This window comes from Stegostoma tigrinum, chromosome 26 (genome assembly GCF_030684315.1).
Source record: "Stegostoma tigrinum isolate sSteTig4 chromosome 26, sSteTig4.hap1, whole genome shotgun sequence".
In the NCBI taxonomy this organism is placed as follows: domain Eukaryota; kingdom Metazoa; phylum Chordata; class Chondrichthyes; order Orectolobiformes; family Stegostomatidae; genus Stegostoma; species Stegostoma tigrinum.
The window spans coordinates 46,320,844-46,333,916 of NC_081379.1; the positions used below are offsets into that span (position 1 = coordinate 46,320,844).

Below are 13,073 nucleotides of genomic sequence, written 5' to 3' on the forward strand. Positions count from 1 at the left end.
TGCGGGGTGTGTGTGTGGTGTCGGGGTGTGTGTGTGGTGTAGGGTGTGTGTGTGTGTGGTGTAGGGTGTGTGTGTGTGTGGTGTAGGGTGTCTGTGTGTGTGTGGTGTAGGGGGTGTGTGTGTGTGGTGTAGGGGGTCTGTGTGTGTGTGGTGTAGGCGGTGTGTGTGTGGTGTAGGCGGTGTGTGTGTGGTGTAGGGGGTGTGTGTGTGGTGTAGGGGGTGTGTGTGTGTGGTGTGGGGGTGTGTTTGTGTGTGGTGTCGGGTGTTTGTGTTTGTGTGTGTGTCTGTGTGTGTGTGTGTGTGTGTGTGTGTGTGAGATGTAGGGGGTTTGTGGGTGTGTGTGTGTGTAGTGTAGGGGGTGCGTGTGTGTGTGGTGTAGGGGTTTGTGTGTGTGTGGTGTAGGGGCTTTGTGGGTGTGTGTTTGTGTGTGTGTGGTGTAGGGTGTGTGTGTGTGTGTGGTGTAGGGTGTGTGTGGTGTAGGGTGTGTGTGTGTGTGTGTGTGGTGTAGGGTGTGTGTGTGTGTGTGGTGTAGGGGTTGTGTGTGTGTGTGTGGTGTAGGGGGTGTGTGTGGTGTAGGGGGTATGTGTGTGATGTAGGGTGTGTGTGTTTGGTGTAGGGGGTTTGTGTGTGTGTGGTGTAGGGGGTTTGTGTGTGTGTGGTGTTGGGAGTTTGTGGGTGTGTGTGTGTGTGTGTGCTGTAGGGGTTGTGTGTGCCTGTGGTGTAGGGTGTGTGTGTGTGTGAGTGTGGTGTAGGGGGTGTGTGTGTGAGTGTGGTGTAGGGGGTGTGTGTGTGTGGTGTAGGGTGTGTGTGTGTATCTGTGTGTGTGTGTGGTGTAGGGGTGTGTGTGTGTGTGTGGTGTAGGGGGTGTTTGTGTGTTGTGTCGGGGGTGTGGGGTGTGTGTGTCTGGTGTAGGGGTGTGTGTGTTCGTGTGTGTGTGTGTGGTGTAGGGGATGTGTGTGTGTGTTGGTGTGTGTGGTGTCGGGAGGAGTGTGGTGTCGGGATTGTGCGTGTGTGTAGTGTAGGGGTGTGTGTGGTGTAAGGGGGTTGTGTGTGTGTGGTGTAGGGTGTGTGTGTGTGTGGTGTAGGGTGTGTGTGTGTGTGGTGTAGGGTGTGTCGGTGTGTGGTGTCGGGGGTGTGTGTGTGTGTGTGTGTGGTGTGGGGGGATGTGTGTGTGATGTGGGGGTGTGTGTGTGTGTGTGGGGTGGTTTGTGTGTGGTGTGGGGGTGTGTGTGTGTGGTGTGGGGTGGTGTGTGTGTGTGTGTGTGTGTGTGTGTGTGTGTGTGTGTGTGTGGGTGTGTGTGTGTGTGGTGTGGGGGTGTGTGTGTGTGCTGTGGGGGAGGTGTCAGTGTGTGTGGTGTGGGGGAGGTGTGTGTGTGTGTGTGTGTGGTGTAGTTAGGGTGTGTGTGTGGTGTCGGCTGTGTGTGTGTGTGTGTGTGGGTGTGGTGCAGGGGGGTGTGTGTGTGTGGTGTAGGGGTGGTGTGTGTGTGTATGTGTGGTGTAGGGGTGGTGTGTGTGTGTGGTGTAGGGTGTGTGTGTGTGTGGTGTAGGGGGTGTGTGTGTGGTGTAGGGAGTGTGTGTGTGGTGTAGTGGGGGTGTGTGTGTGGTGTAGGGTGGGGTCTGTGTGTGTGGTGTAGGGGAGGTGTGTGTGGTGTTGGGGGGGGTTTGTGTGTAGCGGGTGTGTGTGTGTGGAGTCGGGGGTTGTGTGTGGTGTCGGGGGTTGTGTGTGAGTGTGGTGTGGGTGGCGTGTGTGGTGTAGCTGGAGTGTATGTGTGTGTGTGTGTGTGTGTGTGCGTGTGGGTGGTGTAGGGATGGTGTGTGTGTGTGGTGTCGGGGGGGTGTGTGTGTGGTGTCGGGGGGGTGTGTTTGTGTGGTGTCGGGGGGGTGTGTATGTGTGGTGTCGGGGGGGTGTGTGGGGTGTGTGTGTGTGGTGTCGCGAGTGTGTGCGTGTGTGTGTGGTGTACGGGGTGTGTGTGCGTGATGTAGCTGGGTGTGTGTGTGTGGTATGGGGGTGTGTGTGTGTGTGGTGTAGGGGGGTTGTGTGTGTGTGGTGTAGGTGTGTGTGTGTGTGTGGTGTAGGTGGGGTGTGTGTGCTGTAGTGGGCGGTGTGTGGTGTGCCTGGTGGGTCTGTGTCCCCCCACGTGTATTCCGTTCCGGAAGTGGTTCAGATTCGGTCTGGGCCAGCTGAGTTCGAAATGCGGGGCAAATTGCCTGATGTAGATCTAGATTCGGTCAGAACTCAAGACTGGGGCTAATGCAACAAGGGGCGTTATCGAGCAGTGATCCGACACTGATGTGAGGAAATGGGACATGGGGCGTTATCGAGCAGTGATCCGACACTGATGTGAGGAAATGGGACATGGGGCGTTATCGAGCAGTGATCCGACACTGATGTGAGGAAATGGGACATGGGGCGTTATCGAGCAGTGATCCGACACCGATGTGAGGAAATGGGACATGGGGCGTTATCGAGCAGTGATCCGACACTGATGTGAGGAAGTGGGACATGGGGCGTTATCGAGCAGTGTTCCTACACTGATGTGAGGAAATGGGACATGGGGCGTTATCGAGCAGTGATCTTACACTGATTTGAGGAAATGGGACATGGGGCGTTATCGAGCAGTGATCCGACACTGATGTGAGGAAGTGGGACGTGACCCACTTTGATTGGAGGCTTGGAAAAATCGGATATTGGTAAAGATACTGTTGAAAGTTGAAGTTGACAGGGATTTGGGTGGTCTTTACATGACATAAGTGAGATGTCGCCAGTGCAGCATGAAGATTGGAGCATATGAGTTCCAGAGGCTTGCTGCAGTTACTGAAGGCTGTTGTGCGATGTGGTCTGCCTGAGACCAGTCACCTTCACAGCTCCTAAAAGATGCAGTCAGTGGGCTGGAGGATAGGGACCAAGGGAGGCCAGTGGTTCGACCTGGTTATCGGCCCATTGATGCAGTCAGTGCCACCATGGCCCCAGAGAGCCGAGTGGGTGAGGACGGTTTGTGATGTACTCTGTAGACTAGGCGGTGATCTAATTAAGGTGTTTTAACAAGTATGTGGTCTGCACGGCGGTTAGCGCTGCGGTGTCTCAGCGCCTGGGACCAGGGTTCGATTCCAGCCTCAGGCGACTGGGACCTGGGTTCGATTCCAGCCTCGGGTGACTGTCTGTGTGGAGTTTGCACATTCTCCCCGTGTCTGCGTGGGTTTTCTCCCACAGTCCAAAGATGTGCAGGCTAGGTGGGTTAGCCATGAGAAATGTGAGGTTGCAGGGTGATTGAGTTTGGGTGGGTTGTTGTTCGGAGGGTTGGTATGGACTTGATGCGTCGAATGACCTGTTTGGGCTCTGAAGGGATTCTGTGGTTTCCTCATGATTGTGACAGTAGCAAAGGTCGTGACTTTAAAGTTGCATTCGTTGACAATGTTTACAAACAGACTGTGCCAGAAATCCAAATCTCACTCTGCTGTCCCCACAGAAAGCTGCCGAGGCTGGGACAACTTAAAAACTAAGGTGGTTATAGTTGGGTAAAGGCTTTTGGACCAAGGTGGTAGATAGTATTAAAGATAGATCAGCCATGATCTAATCAAATGGTGGAACAAGCTTAATGGGAATGACCTCATAACGATGTTTCTCCTCTTCAGGAGCATGTACCTTACGACAAATCTGTTAGCAAATCGAAGGGATCTCTAAGGAAGGTCTCCCAGATCCGAATCCGGAAAAGTGTTCCCAAACAAGACACTAATCTCACACCCATGGGGCTGCCCAAACCCAAGAGGTGAGTGTGACTTATAGGTGTACACCTTGCAGTGTTTGCTTTGCTGGCTAATTCACTCATCACCTCTGGTGATTGATTGAGATCCTTCTGTTTGTAGATTGAAAAAGAAAGAATTCAGTTTGGAGGAGATCTACACAAACCAGAATTATAAGTCGCCATCTGCACACAGGTATGTTACAGAACTCACATGCAGACAGTGTGCTCTAAGTTGGCCAGCAGTGGCGAAGGGAGCTGCTCTATCTTGGAGCCCTGCAAGGTCTGACCGAGATTTACTGAGCTTGGACCCTGTGGTCGAGTCAGCGCAAGGCTGTTCGTTGGATGGTGACTGGAGCTGCAGAATGCTCCTCCCAGGAGCAGGTTACTCCTTCTGGGGTCATTGCTGGGCAAATGGGGATTGAGATTAATCACAGATCCATCCAGTTATCAATCTCCATCATTAATCCTGAATCCACTGCGGTTTCTCAGCGGAAATAAATCTCTTTATAGTCCTGATGTTCTGATCAGTCTCACAAACAAACAGCTCCACACCATAACCATCAGAAAGACCACTTAATTCAGTCTTCCAACTTCACTCTTTACAACCCCTGATCACTCAAACAATGATCATATCTCCTCTAGGCTGTAATTCTTGTGCAACTGTTTTTGCTAGTTCAGCCAAAGAAAATTAACTGATTCCCCCATCTTGCACTAAGCCCCACCATTCAATACCCTATTCCCAGACACCACATTGACTTCTCAATTTGTTCAGTGCATTAAAATTAAAGTAAAAACCAAAAGAACTGCAGATGCTGTCAACCAGAAACAAAAATAGAAGTTGCTGGAAAAGCTCAGCAGATCTGGCAACATCTGTGGAGAGAAACCAGCGTTAACGTTTTGGGTCCAGTGACCCTTCCTTAGAATTAAAAATTGATGTCCTTGTTTGAGATCCCTCTCTAGCCTCGACTCCACCTTACCACCTGGACTGGCTCCAGTCTTGGGTACATTCCTGTATTTTGAACCATTCAACATGCCCCCTACTCCCCCGTCCCCTAAAAACAGACATCCCCTACTTTTCCAGAAGCTGTGACTTTTTTTTGACCAATCTTCAGTCACCCCTCATGAAATTCCCAGCAACAACTCTCCATTTTCCTCAGCGAGGAGTTTAGAATATTAAAAAATGCTTTCGACATTTACGAAAAGATAGCGTTTGAACAGTGACAGCCCACTGTCTGCAGTTTGTTATTGACAGACTGGGTCTGGGGCTGGAAATATTGAAAGGCCTTATCCTCCCAGAGACATGGAAGTGATTTGGTCCGGTATTGTGTTCTGGTGAATAGCAGTGTGATACTGCTCAATGAGGTGGGAGCTGCAGGGTGAACAGCTGGCTGTGAGCACGTTCTCTTTTGGTAGGCAATGACACAGGGATTCAGACACGGTACAGATTGCTCAAGTCGCCTGAATGAGCCTTCCCACACCATCGAGGAGGCCAGGTGACTAGGAATACAATGACTTCAGTCACTTGGCTGTAACCCCTGGAGATTCCACTGCACTAATGGCTGAGATGGTGGTTCCCTCAAGTTGGTGGTTCGGTGGCTCAGTGGTTAGCACTGCTGCCTCTCGGTGCTAGCAACGCAGATTCAATTCCACCCGCGGGCGACTGTCTGTGTGGAGTTTGTGCCCTCTGCCCCTGTCTGCGTGGGGTGCCTCCGGGTGCTCCGGTTTCCTCCCTGCGCAGGTGAGGTGGATTGACCATGCTAAATTGCCCATAGTGTCCAGAGATGTGGTGGGCGAGCCATGGGAAGTGCAGATTATAGGAGTTAGAGTGGGGTTGGTGGGGGGGGGGCGTTGCTGCTGGGATGAAAGTCACTACAGATTTGATGGGCCAGATGGCCTCTCTGCACTATGTAAGGATTCTATGGCTACAACATAAAGTGTGCACTCGTTATTTACCTCATGCATTGAAACGCTTCTCCTGTTGCTGAATTTTCCTGTCTCTCCTCTCAACAGCAAGTATCTGGAGACTATTTTTGAAGAGCCTGTTTTGAAGAAGGGCTCCTTCATCTGCACGAGCCTCCAGAAACGCAAGCGCCTCTTGGAATTCCAGGACTACACCCTCCCGCGCAAGAGGCGGGCACACGCCAGAGTGAAGTTTCTGAGCCGAACGCGGGGCAGGAAGGCTACCACGCGTGATGGGGAGATTGACTCGTTACTGGTTCAAAAACTGACGGAACTGGAGGCCTTCCTGGCCGAAGAGGACTAAAGTCTGGGCGGAAGTGAACCACCCGTTCTAGACTTGCATTTGCTCCCACGGGTGCCCAGGTCTGTTTACACTACATGCCGGAGGTCAGCACGTTGCACTGTGTGTTCTGCCTTGTTTCCTGGTCCCTGGGGAAGAGAATGGTGCCAAGCTTGAAAGCCACTGCATGCGAAAATAAAGCAGGAGGGTGCGTAGGTCTTTTAAACAGCACCTCTGCTGCACGTGAGCGGCGCTGCAAAGTGAAAAGGTTCATTTATTTGCAAGGTTACCTGTGGGAGAGAGCAACGCAGAGCTGAGCCAAGGAGGGAACTTCTACCTTGCTCACTCACTCGCTCGCTGACGCCGTCACAAGTGAATGAAACTAGTGGTGCTCCCACTTTGCACAGAATTCGAACGTGCTGCAAAACAGACTGTGCAGTCACACTGGGGGAAAGAGTGGCTTGAACGTAGTGCAGAGAGTGTCTCTTAAAGTGTTTACAAAGATTGCAGATCCTGCAGTTAATCTTCAGAGGGCTGGGCTGGATTCGCTGCTCAGCAGAGGGCTCAGTTCTGAGTGTTTTCTAGCTGGTTGCTGCTTTTGCTTCTATATAATATCGTGTACGTATATTATATATGAATATCTTGAAGCAACTTGAGCCTGAAGTGCTGAAAGTAAATATTCCAAAGTAAATATTGAAACACAAATGATTTTTCTGTCTGTCTGTGTTGCCTTGTAAATGAGTGAGTACAGGTTCTGCTGACTCGTTGGGAATGAGGCTAAGCAGTTTGTATCAAACACCCTGCTTCCTCTCCCACTGATTAAGGTGTGAGCCTCATTTTGGTTTTGTTTTTGCCTGAGGAAGTACCTGTGCGCACCTTTTGGTCCAAACTGATTGTGGGTTTTTTTTTGGAAAAAAAAAAGTTTTTACACTGGGTGAGAATTTAATTTCTTGCGGTCATGGATTTATGATTACTGCGGATTTCACAAGTCGATGCTGGGTTTTAGTAGTGATTTTGTTATTCGGATGCTGGATCATATTGGCAGTAACTGACATTTCTTGCTCCATTATAGTAACCAGGTTTGGAAAAAGACCTTGAAATTAGTTGATTTGGTGTGTCTCCTATGTAGTTATGTTGGAACAGTGCAAGTTACAGTGCAGGGTGGACCAGGAGCGGGACTGTATGAAACCGCACCATTTCTCACATAGGACTCAAGCTTAGGCACTTACTGAAGGAATTAGGATTTGCCTTCAATCTCTGTTACAGCTCACACAGTAGTTTTCTCATCTCTGAGCTGCAGCGTTGTCAGCTCAAGGTGCACCCGTCAGCCTTAAGCACCTAATCCAGTCAGACACATCAAGCTGCTTCTGATTAGAATTGCTCACTGCTGATGGTGCTGCTTTACTGATGAGATGTTAAACTGAGGAGCCCTTTTTCCTTGAGGGTGGATGTAGAACACTCCACTGATGTGAAAAACAGCTAGGCAGCGCTTGCAGTACACTGGCAAATATTGATATATCAATCAACAGATTATCTAGCTGCTGTCTGTATTCACTTACATTAATATTATATAACTATAACAGTAATAATGCTTAAAAAAAACTTCACTTGCTGGCAAACACTTTGGAACATTTTTGAAAAGTACTAAAATAAATGCAGCCTCTATCTTACTACAGCTCCCCTGCTTCAGCACATTTTAATATAAGCGAACTCCAGCAAAGTGACACTGTAAGCTCTGTTCTGCATAAGTGGTTTCAGTTGATTTTAAAGTTAGTGAGATCAGTCTGATGTCAGGGAATTTGTGCAGAAAGTGCATGGAAACATATGAATGAGGAGCTGGAGTAGACCATTCAGCCCCTCGAGCCTGCTCCACCATTCAATAAGATGCTGGCTGACCTCATTGTAACTTTAAATCCACACTCCCACATCGCTATGGTAACCCATCGCCCACGTGTTTAACATGAATCTATCTACTTCTGCCTTGGAAACATTCAAGGAATCTGTGCCCAACACCTTTTCAGGGAGAATGATCTAAACACTTGGAGCATCCAGGGAATAAGCTCTTTATTTCAGTTCTGAATGATCAACCCCTGACTTTTAACCAGTGACCCTGCTTCCTGGATTCCTCCATAGAGGAAATACCCTCTTAATTCCAATCTGCTGAGACCTTTCATGATCTTGTACGTTTCAATTAAGTCATCTTTCGAAATTCTGCAGCACAGAAAGAGGCCATTCTGTCTATTGTGTCTATACTAGATCCCGAAAAACCTCGACTAGTTCGTTCTGCAGCTCTGTCTCTGTAGCCCATTGCTGTTCTAAACTCAAATGAGTACAAGCCCAGTTAACCCTAGATTTTGTTCTATGAACCCCCCCACAACTCCATACCACATATTGCCCTGATTAACATTCTCTGAACTGCCTCCAAATGTTTACACCTTCCCTTGAATAAAGTTACCAATTCTGTGTACACTACTCTAGATCCACTTTCCTCAGTACCCTGTATAACTGAAACGAAATATCACTTTTTTATCCACTTCTCCTAACATTAAATAATAATATTCTATTAGTCAGAGATACAGTGTTCATTAATTATGTGCTGCACCTGCATACTAACTGTGCGCAATTCATGCTCTTGGACACCTAGATCCCTCTGCTTCTCAGAGCTCTGCATTCTCTCACTGTTTAGTTATGATACTTTTTTTTATTCTTTCTGGCAAAATGCACAATTTCACATTTTCCCACATTATAGTCCCATTTACCACGCCTTTACCCACTCACTTATCACATCTGTAATTCTTTGTAGCTTTGTTACATTCTCTTCACAACTCCTTTTGCTGCCTATTTTTATGTCGTCAGCAAATTGGGTAACCATACCTCCTGTCCCTTTCTCCAAACCATTTATATAAACTGTAGACATTTGAGGTGCCAGCAAACCATTCACCAGCCTGAACAAGACCGATGTGTGCCTACTCTGTGCTCCCGGCCAGCTAGCCAGTCTTCTATCATGCCACTATCATACCCCACTCCACCACAAGCTTGTATTGTCAGTAGTAACCTCTGATTTGATACCTTTTCAAGTGGTTCACATGTTGAATAGACTTCCAGATCGGAGCACCTAAAAGATCTACCTAGTAAGGTTGTAACAGCTGACTCTTAATAGCTGGGTCTTTGAGGTTCATTTGGAATGGGCTGGAATCGGCCAGTTTTTCTTCCCTCAGCTTTAACTCTTCCAGCAGCAGCTCAAGGATACAGGTGATGGTTTGTTTTTAAAGGCTATTTGTGAAGTTCTGTTTGGGGGTGGCACAGTGGCTCAAGGGTTAGCACTGCTGCCTCACAGCACAAGGAACTCAGGTTCGATTCCACCCTCGGGCGACTGTACGTGTGGGGTTTACACATCCTCCCTGTGTCTGCGTGGGTTTCCTCCGGGTGCTCCGGTTTCCTCCCACAGCCCAAAGATGTGCAGAGTAGGGTGGATTGCCCCTAGTGTGCAGGGATGTGAGGGTAGGTGGGTTAGGCATGGGAAAAGCAGGGATAGTGTAGGGGGTTGGGTCTGGGTGGAATGCTGTTTGGAGGGTCAGTGTGGACTCGATGGGCCAAATGAGCTGCTTCCACGCTGTAGGGATTCTGTAATTCTCTTCTATTCCCATAGCCATCTGCATTTTCAGGGACTGTAAACTGCATAAAGAACTTGTGTTAATGCAGTACTATTCAGAATTCAATGTTACGTTTGAGTTGCAGCCACTGTGATAGGTAACAAGGCCAGCCAATTTGTGCTGAGCACACTCCCACAACCTGCGAGTGAGAGAAATGGTGATTGTTGTCAGCTTCAGCGATGCTGGTTGGGTGAGTACTGCCAGAACGTCGTGAGAGCTCTCCTGTTTTGCTGTCCTTGAATTGGAATACTTTACATCCACTGGGCAGAGCAGGCAAGGTGCTAGTTTAATGTTGCTGCCAAAAGATGGCCTTTTTGTCTCTCTCAGTCACTGATCAGCGTCCTAAGATGTGGGATCATGCAGCAATCTTGTAGAGACTGCAGTGCAACAAATCAACTCCACACAGTATAGTAACTATTGAGGGCGTTGGTATTGACTGGGGAGCAGCCACCTGTGATTATGTGCTGAAGTCTTGCGAGTGACTGCGAAGATTCCGCTCCAGTTTGTGGATGATGCACGTGAATTTTTAACCTTGAGTTACTTTTGCTTCTTTTTGTACCCCTTCTCTGATTATTTTTTTTAGAAAGAGTCCAGTCCTGAAATAGTTCACAAAGCAGTAATTGTTGGAAAGTGGCAGAGATAACATTGGAAATCTTACCAGGACGTGTTGGTACCTCCTTGTCTAATTTGTCACTAGATTTCTCCTCCTTCAGCCTGATGTTGTGTGGGCTTGTACCTTGTCTATTCAGCACAATGAAATGTGAGCTAATGCCTGAGCAAAACCTTCTCTCCATCTCCCCCACCTTCTTTTCACCCCTATTACAGCCTGAACTGGATCGTGGGAAGATGAGGATAGTAGGGGTACCTTTATTTGATGTATTCTCTATATTATTTGGTGTTTCTGCTTACACATTCGATCCAAGCAATCCCTATCTCATAGCCCACAGAATTGAGGCCTGGTTGTGTTTTATGAAATGGACTGATAACATTAGTTTTACCATGTGACAACACTTATTTTATTTTAGAAAAAAATTCAACAGCTTCTGCAAACAGAAATGAGCCGCAGGCAGAACTCGAACTTTTATTAAATCTGTAGTTACTTGAATGTCTTCGTTCTGATGAGATAGCACCAACATTTGGTGATGTGTGTGCGCGTGTGTGTGTATTGTATGCACTCTTTTTAAAAAAAAATGTTCCTGAGTTTTTTTTTGGAAAAGTACAATGTGAATCTGATCTTCATTTCAAATAAATCTACATTAACAAACCTTCTTTATTTAATGTAGAGGGAAGATGGGTGCAAGCTACTATTTCGTTTTGTCTGCATTCCTGAAAGATTATTCCTGCCTTTTCAGTGTCTCTCGTATCTCAGAAGGAATTGTGGTATAGTCAGTACAGTAGCCAAAAGTACCAGGTTTTGAAATAACTCTTCTGCCTAATCACCAGATAATTTTGTTTATTTTTTGAAAGAAATTAAAAGCTGAAATCTCTGTGGGATCGCACTGTGTGTTGTTCATTCCCTGCTATGTTGTTTATTGAGAACATCTCTGCGCTCGGATGTTTTTGTAGCCAGGAGCCTGATGTGCAGTCCTATGGGTTTTGAATAATTACCAGGAGTGTTCCTCAGAGATGGTTTCTGCACTACCTCATCCAGGCAATTGGTTATTGCCGGTTATTCAACTGGAGCAGGGGGCAGATTCAGGTCCATCCTGCCAGACGCCAGCTCTCTTTCTTTTCTCATACATCCGAATCCCAGTCCGGGGGAACGCTGGGAGAATGTAAAATCTCCAGTGCAGCCTGGAGTGAAAAATCAGCTAATGTGGCATAGGCCGGGGCCAAGTCTGTGATGTTGGAGGTGACACAGTTACCTGCTGAAGTCGCTGCCGTCACCTGCTCCAGAGAGCGAGAGACTTGGAATCATCTTTTGGTTGCCTTTGTAATGCTATTAACTGAGGTTCCAACCTTCGGTTTGACACTAGGAAGGTTATATCTTGAGGATAGTGCTAGTTACTGGGTTGGATTGGTCTTGTCGATCAGAATGTTGTCTTGCACTTGACCAGCTTCTAATCCGTTATACTGCTTTATTGTAAATGTAATTAACTGGTACCTTTTCAGTACCCTGTGAGTCATGTGCCCTTTACGTAGCCCTTACAATAATCGTGTTCTGTTTGAGAGTTGTCTCTGTATATTTTCAATGATACTAATAAAATCTCTTTTTTTAAATTGGTTGCTTCCATGATGTGTTAATCAACATGTTAGACTGTGTGAGTTAATTTCTGGAAGAGGATTGAAGGCATTTGTCATGATGCAATGCCTTCCCTAATGCAAGTAAGAACTTCCACCTGTCTCGAAAAGCTTCTCATTACACAGTTTGATGTGGTGAGCTGCATCTTTAACTCTGAAGTGCAAGTCAGAATGCGTTAGTGACCGGCTTTGCATTGGGATCTTGTGACTTCTCCACGCCGTCACCTCTCTGCACAGTGAGTTCTACATTTTGAGCAAGTTGTGTCATGAGGGCAAATTGGATTGCAAGGAAATCTGTGCTGATGATGCAGCCAGAGAGATACAGCAATATCCAACAGCTAAAGTAGAGGAGCAAAAATTGCAGGGAAGGGAAAATATTCATCTGAATGAAATAGTAGAAGTTGAAGCATTGAAAATTTGTAAGGCATTGGTGAATAAGATTCTTGGTAAGCAAAGTGGCCAAATGTTGTTGGGGAGGGTCAGGAATTTGGATTTGTGTTTGCTCGCTGAGCTGGAAGGTTAGTTTTTAGACGTTTCGTCACCATTCTAGGTAACATCTAAGCTAACTCTTAGAGGGTGAAAGACTGGAAACAGTCTATAGCACCATCGGAACAGCTGAGTTTGGCAATGATGAAGTTGAAAGCCTTAGACTGGAGAATGAGAAATATAGAGAAACACGTTTGAAGCAGGAATTAGGGCCTTTGTTCTTGCTGGGTTCTTATATTTGAGTTAATGCTGTGCTAAGCAATGCTATGGTAACTTGCTGTTGTTGACCAATGATATACAACTACATGAGGGTGACTGTCATTCAGTTATACTTAAGATATTGCTTATATTAGTATTTTTATTCACTTGGGATTCCAAGTGTCGACCAGCATTTATGGCCCATGGCTGGTAGCTCTTGAAGAGGGTGCTGGTGACCCACCAAAACTGACCGGCTTCCTCAACCATTTCAGAGAGCAGTTGTGTTGACCAGTTTACTGTGATTCTGGAGTCATGTGCAGACCAAACCTTCTCAAGGGCAATTGTAGGTGGGAGCAAATGTTAACCTAGTGAGATGTTTGCTTCTTCAAAAAGACTTAATAGAAAACAGCAAAGATGGCAGTCTTCCTTCCCTGACGGATATTAGTGAATCAAATTGGTTTTTGCCATCTCTATTACTAAAGCTAGTTTTTAACTCCAGGTGCCTAAATTACT

General features: G+C 47.1%; 1 protein-coding gene across 5 annotated transcripts in view; it reads left to right on the forward strand.

Annotated features, from left to right (window-relative positions):
- Positions 1 to 11,855, forward strand: part of wu:fi75a02 (uncharacterized) — a 119,001-nt gene extending 107,146 nt beyond the window's left edge. For all 5 annotated transcript variants that reach the window (XM_048556135.2, XM_048556134.2, XM_048556136.2 and 2 more), the window contains 3 exons: positions 3,634 to 3,767; positions 3,865 to 3,936; positions 5,754 to 11,855. In XM_048556135.2, the coding sequence (XP_048412092.1) occupies positions 3,634 to 3,767; positions 3,865 to 3,936; positions 5,754 to 6,006 (459 nt within the window). In that variant the 3' untranslated portion in view covers positions 6,007 to 11,855. The remainder of the gene's footprint in view (positions 1 to 3,633; positions 3,768 to 3,864; positions 3,937 to 5,753) is intronic.
- The last annotated feature ends 1,218 nt before the right edge of the window (positions 11,856 to 13,073 follow it).